General features: G+C 38.8%; 1 protein-coding gene across 1 annotated transcript in view; it reads left to right on the top strand.

The window, feature by feature from the left end:
• The first annotated feature begins 5,633 nt into the window (after positions 1-5,633).
• GALNT15 (polypeptide N-acetylgalactosaminyltransferase 15) overlaps positions 5,634-8,940 on the top strand; it is a 27,894-nt gene continuing 24,587 nt past the window's right edge. Inside the window, exon 1 of the mRNA XM_060781988.2 lies at positions 5,634-7,220. Within this exon, the coding sequence (XP_060637971.2) occupies positions 6,661-7,220 (560 nt within the window). The 5' untranslated portion in view covers positions 5,634-6,660. The remainder of the gene's footprint in view (positions 7,221-8,940) is intronic.

The raw sequence follows: 8,940 nt of genomic DNA, 5'->3' as shown, positions 1-8,940 counted from the left end.
TGCAGGAAAAGCACAAAGTACCCCCGACAGATGACCTCTGTTTAAAAGCTTCCAAGGAAGAAGCTTCCACCACAATCTGAGGCAGAGAATTCCACTGCTGAACAGTTCTTATAGTCAAGAAGTTCTCCTCTCCTGTAATTTGAACCCATTGCTCCGAGTCCTAGTTTCCAGAGCAGCCTACTCCCTCTTCCTTATGACACCCTTTCACATATTTATACATGGCTATCATGTCTCCTCTCAAGCTTCTCAAGCTTCTCTGTGTCTAGTTTGGCCACCACTGAAATAATTTGGAGGGGGAGGGTCTCACGTTGAGAAGAGGAGGGAGGGTACACGGGGTACCATGATCCGCCCTGCATGCCTTTCCCTTTGGCGGAGGAACGGCACAGCTGAAAGAGCTGTGTGAATAGTTCCCTAGTGTACTTCTGCATAAACTGGGATAGAGGGTTTAATAGGGGTGCATGAGTCCCCTATTACTAACTTTAACTGGGTCTGCATTAGTATCACCCCTCCTCTGATGCAATGACAGAGATGCTTAGTGTCAATGGAACATAAAGTTCTCCAATATATATCCACTGGGCTCCCCATTCCATTGTACAAAGAAGGACATGTTGATTACTTCCTTCTGCAATAGCCATTAAAAACATTGATGACGATGTTTTTAATTTATTTTTCATTTAATGTTCTATTTACTGTTTCAAACTGTTGTTATATTAGTTTATATTTGTATTATCTTGTGGCATCGAATTGTTGCCACCCTGAGTCCCCCCTCGGGGGTTGAGAAGGGTGGGTTAGAAATGTGGGAAATAATAATAATAATAATAATAATAATAATAATAATAATAATAATAAAGACGTGCTGGTATAGTGCAATATTATGCCAACACATGTGACTTAGTTTTCTGGTCTAAGTCTTTTTCAGTTAACACTAATTTTATAATTATGTGGTCATGGGTTACAGTTGAGAGTTTTTTTTCCTTTGATTAAAGAAAACCTTTCACCCAGTGAAAGGTAATCCTGGTTTTCAAATAAACCTGATAGGAGAATAGAAGGAGAACATAGTATTTGTGGCTAAACATACACATATTGATATATAAATACAAGTTTCCCTTAGCTAATTATTTCAATGATCCTGAATCCTATTAATGTGAGGCAGTACTTCACAATGTATACTATCAGACTTTAGGGAACTACTGTTGCTAATTAGGTATCTTTGAAATTTACAAGGCAGGATATTAAAGAGATTAAGTTCACTGATGCAGAGATCAAAAAAGAAACTGTCAGATAAACAACCCCTGCAAGTGCTTAAATGTTCTCTCTCCTCCCTTTGTTTTCTGAAGTCTTTTAAAGTACCTTCCCCAAGACCTTGTCCTATGTGCAATATGCTGGGTTTTCTCTCTCTTAACAATATGTTGATTGCTTCAAGGCTATTATCTATTTCGATCTTTTTAACACCTGTCAGGCTTTTATTTGTCTTTCTTGTTTTTACCAATCCTGGATAGAACAGAGAAGAGAAGACAGGAATGCATTGGTGCTTAAAATATATTTTGGATGCTGCTTCATGGCAGCAGTGGCTACATAGATTGAGATACGGTAAGTTGTGTTTTAAATAAACAAATATGTATAAGTTGTAATAATTGAGAATGTAGTTGTTTGTTTAATCTCTTAATAATGCAAAGAGGATTTATGGAATGAACTAAAATTTCTTGATTTGGTTCATCTGCTGGGAGCAAACCAAATAAGGGGTAATTAGAGCTTGGAAATAGGTTACTAAAGTGAATTTTTCATTAAATCCTTTAACAATTGCTTCAAAAATTATTTTCAAAAATCATTAAACATTAGCAACATTAACAAATTGGGTTAATGATTGATGTTTCCTATTATTTTAAATTGTTACAAAGTAATTATTAGAGGGTGTTTGCTATTATGGTATTTTAGTAACTGTGACATACATAATCCAAAATCTGTGGTCAAAAGTTACCTGCTGTAAGATGAAATGTGCTCTACTATGCAATGTACGCTACATGGGGTTGCCTTTGAAGACTGTTTGGAAGCTGCAAACAGTCCAATGCACTACAACCATGTTGTTAACTGGGCTGGCACACAGGGAGCATAGAACCCTCCTGCTGCAGCAACTCCATTGGCTGCCTATTAGCTACCGAGCACGATTCAAAGTGTTGGCTTTAGCCTATAAAGCCATAAACGGCTCTGGTCCAACTTACCTGTCCAAACGTATCTCCCTCTATGAACCAGTTCATAGATTATGATCTTCCGAGGAGGTCCTGCTTTTGGCCCCACCGGCCTCACAGGTGCAGCTGATGGGTACGAGGGACAGGGCCTTCTCGGTGGCCCCCATGGCTGTGGAACTCCCTCCCGAGTGAGGTCAGGTCAGCCCCCTCCCTCCTGGCTGTGGAACCAAGTGTTTGGCCCATCACAGGAATATTTAAAGTAAAAGTGAATGTTGAAAATGCAATGACCCATGATGACGGCTATGTCTTTGTGTGATATGTGATGTTTTTTTATGTGTTGTGTTTAATAATGTTAATATTTTATCAGGGCATGGTCAATTTTGATAATTTTTTTTTTTTACCAATGGCCTTGAATTGTTGCCAAAACTGTGAACTGCCCTGAATTCCCTTCGGGGTTGAGAAGAGTTGTATGCAAATACCGCAAATAAATAAATCAGTCTAAAGTTTTTGCTTCACCTTCTATAAATATAGATAATATAGCAATCTGCAGTGAAAACTAGAAGCAATTTACATGTAATTGGTCTTGCATCATTTGCAGATATTAAAACAGCTGGAATGAATTAATAGGTGGGATACTGCTAAGAAAAAAATCAGTCACACACAATAAGTTCCTCCCTTCCCCATTAAGGCAACTAATAGCCTTTTAATCATACATTCAGCATTTGTGAACCATCAAGCATTCTGAACACAGAGCTCCGATAACCTCAAACATTATGTTCTGAGCAATTCTGTTCTAATTTATTATTAACACACTACTAGAAAATGCCTTTGAAGTTCTGAAGCACTACATCATGCCAAATACACAAAATAGCAGCAACCACAGCAAATAAATTATACTTTAAAAGTTCCAAAACACTCATCATGGTGCCATGGGAAGAATGAGGAAATAATTATGTTGTATAACCGCCCAGAATTCTTGGATGTCATGGAATCAGTCACATGGTTTACATAGATTTGTTTTCTTCTCAGCTATGCAGACAATGCATCTTGATGGAGCTGCTAACTGGGCCCACACGTTTTACAAACTGGAATGCCTCCTTTGGTCTATAAGTAACTACACTGTTATTATTTAATTATTTTTAACTTGTGTATTGCACTTTTTAAACTTGTTTAGTGTGAGATTCTTAGTCACTTTGACTCCCCATGGGAAGAAAGGCAGGATATAAATAAAGTTAATAATGAGAATAACAAAAATAAGTGTCATGTCGAGATGAGGACTACTACAATTTTTGGTTCTTCTTCTGCGCTTTCAGGTCATTTCAAATTTATGGCAATCCTCAATCAAATCTATTATAGGGTTTCTTAGCAGAATTTTTCAAGAGGGGGTTTGCCCTTGCTTTTCTCTGGAGTTGAGAATGTGTGACTAGTCCCTATTAAAGCAGTGTTTCTCAGTCTTCCTAATGCTGTGACCACTTATTACAGTTTCTCATATTATGGTGATCCCCAACCGTAAAAATTATTTTAGTAGCTACTTCAACTGTAATTTTGTTACTGTTATGAATCGTAATGTAAATATCTGATATGCAGTATGTATATATTTTCACACACTGGACCAAATTTGGCACACATACCCGATATGCCCAAATTTGAATACTGGTAGGGTTGAGGAAGGGATTGATTTTGTCATTTGGGAGTTGTAGTTGCTGGGATTTACAGTTCACCTACAATCAAAGAGCATTCTGAACTCCACCAATGATGGAATTGAATCAAACTTGGTACACAGAACTCCCATGACCAACAGAAAATCCTGGAAGGTTTTGATGGCATTGACCTTGAGTTTTGGAGTTGTAGTTCACCTACACCCAGAGAGCACTGTGGACTCAAACAATGATGGATCTGGACCAAACTTATCACAAATACTTAGTATGCCCAAATGTGAACACTGGTGGAGTTTGGGGAAAATAGACTTGACATTTGAGAATTGAGTTGCTGGAATTTATAGTTCATCTACAATCAAAGAGCATTCTGAACTCCACCAATGACGGAATTGAACCAATGACGGAATCTTTGCCCCTGTTCAGAAGATTTCACTTTCTGTCCCTGTGGAAATTAGATTTTGCAAAATGTGGCTTGTTGTGGTAACAAGGATTGGTAATAAAACTTCAGTTGAGGCACCTTTTCCCTATGCTAACTCATCCAAGAGTGACACAGATGACCAATGACGGTTTCAAACGGTGTATTTTAATATTTTGATAAATGTTTTTAATGTTTATGCATACTCATATGAATTCTTGTCCCAACATTGAATGTTTGCTGTATATATGCCGTGCTCCACCCTGTGTCCCCTTCGGGATGAGAAGGGTGGAATATAAATGTTTTAAATAAATAAATAAATAATTCCCTTCCGAGGGGTAGATTTTTATCACTTCCTCTTGTCTCACCCCCAGTCTTAACTATGAGGCATTTGTAAGTCAGATGTTTGTAACTTGAGGACTGCCTGTACAGTACTGTGGAATCCTGGGAATTCTATTTTTACAAGGTCTTTAGCTTTTTCTGCCAAGGAGTGCTGTTACTTCACCAAACTATTGATGCCAAGTGCCCATAGAATTAATTTTGATTGATTTTGATTGATTTATTTGTTTTCATCCGTTTTTGTATGTATTTTATTTTACTTTGCCTTATTATAATTGCTCAGGCTAGGCCCCATGTTAACCGCCCCGAGTCCCTTTGGGGAGATGGTGGCAGGGTACAAATAAGTTATTATTATTATTTTATTATTTAAGGCATTTATATTCTGCCCTTCTCACCTGGAAGGGGACCCAAGGTGGAGCACAATATAAATATGGCAAACATTTAATGCCAGCAGTTAAAGTAATGTCAAACAGCATTAATTCTACAGTGTGGATGCACCCTCGGTCTTAAAAAAATTCTATAGTTGCCAGAGTTAAAACTGGAGAGAGCTCCTGTGCAGGCATGTAGCCGGGAGGGGGGGGGGGGTTGAGGGGGTTGAGGGGCTTCAGCCCCCCCCCCCCCGAAATTATCATGGTGGTTCGCAAAAAGGCCTTACTGGTGCATTATTTAAACTGTTATGTTTATTCATATCATGATCTGATCACCATACTCAATATATCCCATATGCATGGGGGTATTGGGGTAATGATACAAAAGGTTTGCTAGGGTAGACCCTCTTTCACTCAGACTCACCCCCCCCCCCGAAACTCAGCCCCCTCGAATCCCCCCCTGAAAAAAATTCAGCCCTCCCCGAAACGAAATCCTGGCTACGGGCCTGCTCCTGTGCCTTAAATGAGTATCTTGCTCCATATACTGATTTGCTCAATAGATTGGTATGCATTTCCTTTTGGTTTTGTGAATGTTCCCTGCCACCATTCTTTGAGAAACAGAGTTAGTTTGATGTAATGAATAGAATGGCAGGTTCAGAAACTTGAGCTCCAGCCATTAATCCCATCAAACCAAATCAAGCTCATTAGTTCTTAGTGTAAACTACCTCACATGGGTGTGGTGGGAATGAATGAGAGAGGACATCTATATTTGCTGCTCTGACCTTCTAAGAAAGTCGTGACATGAATGCAATAACAATGAATGAATTCTTCTTAAAGCCCACTGTGTTTTGTCATGATTCTTTGTCAGATTATAGGCAGTAAAAAACACTCTTCAAATTTTGGAACAAAACAGGGTATTTTTGTGTATGGCAAAGCAGTTCCTTTGCTCGGGAAGGAAATTATAAATAAGCATCGTAAACTGTGCATCTTGATTAGTTTTCAGTTCTCAGTGCCACCAGCTTCTGCTTCTATTATGGGGTTTTGATTTGATAGTATGAGAACAGTGAGGGCATTAGGACCATGGGAAAGACACTTGCATGCACACACACTTGCTCTGTTATATCTGGCAAAGTGTGTACTTATGTGTAAAACCAAGTCAGAGGCTGAGTCGTTTGCATAAATGGTTCTAAGTGAACTTGGAGCATCAGAAGAAAGGGAGGAAAGCTACCAACTCTGCTTGAACGGAGAAATCCTTTTTGTGCACCTCTGACAGCACTGAGGTTTTTTATTTTTGCTGGAACAAGCCATATGTGTAAGGAAGAAACCTGTCAAGATGTGGACTTGTCTCAGGACTAAAAGGAAGCTAATTCAACTATAAGATGCCCTTAATGGACTTTTTTGCCAACTGATAATATCCTCTTCCATCCAGACCCACTTGGACTATCTGGTATTTGGTATCATAATAAAAAGCTATCCTTTTGTTAAGCAGATTTATTTCATCTTTCTTCCATAAGTAAATACAACTGGTGTTTTATGCTTTGGCTCCAAGAACAAGGATGCAACAACCAAAGCAGTATCTGAAGAGGATGAAAAATTATGGAGGATTCCTTTTCTGCAATGAAACAAGACAACTGGGATGGAAGATGTACTGATTTTCTTAACATGACAGTCTGCACTACTTTTTTCCTGAAACTATGTTTCTGAGGAAAAGGTGCAGACATAGCTCACGGAAATGGCAATTTCTCTTGTTGCTCCTCGTGCTTGCATTTTTGTTAGTGATGGTGACACTGCTCAACCCCACATCCAAAGATCTAAGCAAGGAAAGAGCATCCTGGCCAGCAGAATCTATCCCTAATGAAGGATATCAGGTAGATTTTGGAGAACCTCAAGAAATCTTGGACACTCAAGAGGACAGCCAACAGTATTTGTCCATGGAAGGACTATCGCCTTTCCTCCCTCTCAAAGAGGATGAGCTCTTGGTGGCTATGGAGTTATTTGCGGTGAAGAGAAATCACACCAAAGTTAGGAAAGGATATCGGATGGTCAGGCAGCAAAGCAGAAAGAAAGAGGTGGCCGTGCAGATGCAAGACTCAGAGTTTCTGTTCCAGTCTCATCTTACAGAAGAGGATGGATTTCCAAACCAGACCGATGCAAGTGAACAGACTATAGGTGGCCTGGAGATTTATGGCTTTAATGAAGCACTCAGCAAACAGATTCCTCTGCAGAGAGAGCTACCAGAGGTACGGCACCCTTTGTAAGTAAGCCTAAGTAAACTTGAACTTTCTAGTCCTCATGAAAGAACTTCTTTTCCCTTTATTTATTTTCTCGTTTTACAACCTGTTTTCATCTTATTTTCTTTCAGTCTGGAATATGTTGTTTTATTCACTTTTCTCTTAACTGGTGTATTTTCTTGTCCTCGGGAAAATATAGTATCTTTTACAATCAGCATGTTAAAAAACAGAATCCTAAATATTTATTTGACTGATGTTAAGTTGTTGTGTGGTTTCCGGGCTGTTTGGCCATGTTCCAGAATCATTCTCTCCTGACATTTTGCCTGCATCTATGGCATGCATCCTCAGAGGTTGTGAAAACTGATAGGCCATTAATTGCTAATCAAGTTGGCCAATTGCTACATTCACACCTACCTAAAACAGACAAGAGTTCTTTCTCCCACCTTGGGCATTCCACAGATATATAAACCCAATTTTCCTTGTTTCCAACAAGGATGCCTGCCATAGATGCGGGTGAAACGTCAGGAGAGAATGTTTCTGGAACATGCCCATACATCTCAGAAAACACACAACAACTCAGTGATTCAGGCCATGAAAGCCTTCGATAATATTTGGCTGATGTTGTGGAAACAGGTATCATCCAGAATTAGAAACTTGGAAGAAAGTAGCTTTCAAGAACATAGAAAGCTACCCTATACTGACTCCATTGATCTACACTGTAGAATTTATGAAGTTTTACAGCCTTTTGATTGTGGAACATGTCTAACTGGCATTAGATGTTTTCTAGTATAACAAGAACCATGACTGAGGCAGTCCACAGAGTTACAAATTGTTTTAAAATATTTTTATACTTACAAATTTATGGTTTAGCATTTGTTTTGAATTTGTTTTGTAAGCCTCCTTGAAACATAGTATTGGGAAAAAGGCAGGATATAATTGAATAAATTAAAATTTGAAAGCCAGTCTGTCAGCCCTTTAGAATGAAAAGGATAAATGATCTAAATCCATTAATGAAAAACTCAGTCTACCTCAATGTGGCTGTGCCAGTTCACATACAAAGCAAAGAGCAAATTCAGAGAGTGAACACTGTATAGGGAAGGTGCTACTGTTCTAAAAAGGTCACTATAGCAGTTCTGTCCACTATAGTTAATAGAATTTATAAAATTTGGACTAGAAACCCTGTGGGTGAGCTTGGGCAAGTCACATTATCTCAGCTTCTGAGGAAGGCAAACCCTTTTTGAATAAATCATCCTGGGAAAGGTTTGCCTTAGAGTAGTTGGAAACAACTTAAAGATACATAACAACAAAACCAAGTTATACATCTTGAATATTTAGTGTTACTGTTTTATGAGGTGTATGGTGGCCTCTACTGGCAGGTGTGAGAATGACACAGGATTTGCAGGAAAAGATTATTTTAGCAGGTGCGCTGCACAGTACTGTTTCATTTTTCGGTGCTGAAGCTGGTTGCTTATTGCTGATGAAAACTAGAGACCAATAGTTATAGATGCCAGCGAGTGTGGAATAGTATCTCAATGACAAAAACCTTGTGTATAAAACAAAATGAATTCATTCTTGCACAAAGTTATGCTGTTCAGGAAGGGGATGTTTGTATAACCACTGCAGTGATAAGTCTATCTAGCGCAGGGGTCCTCAAACTTTTTATACAGAGGCCAGGTCACAATCCCTCAAATTGTTGGAGGGCCGGATTATAATTTGAAAAAAAAGATAAATGAATTCCTATGC

This window comes from Anolis sagrei, chromosome 6, assembly GCF_037176765.1.
Source record: "Anolis sagrei isolate rAnoSag1 chromosome 6, rAnoSag1.mat, whole genome shotgun sequence".
NCBI classification, from domain to species: domain Eukaryota; kingdom Metazoa; phylum Chordata; class Lepidosauria; order Squamata; family Dactyloidae; genus Anolis; species Anolis sagrei.
This window is presented reverse-complemented; position numbering and strand designations above follow the sequence as displayed.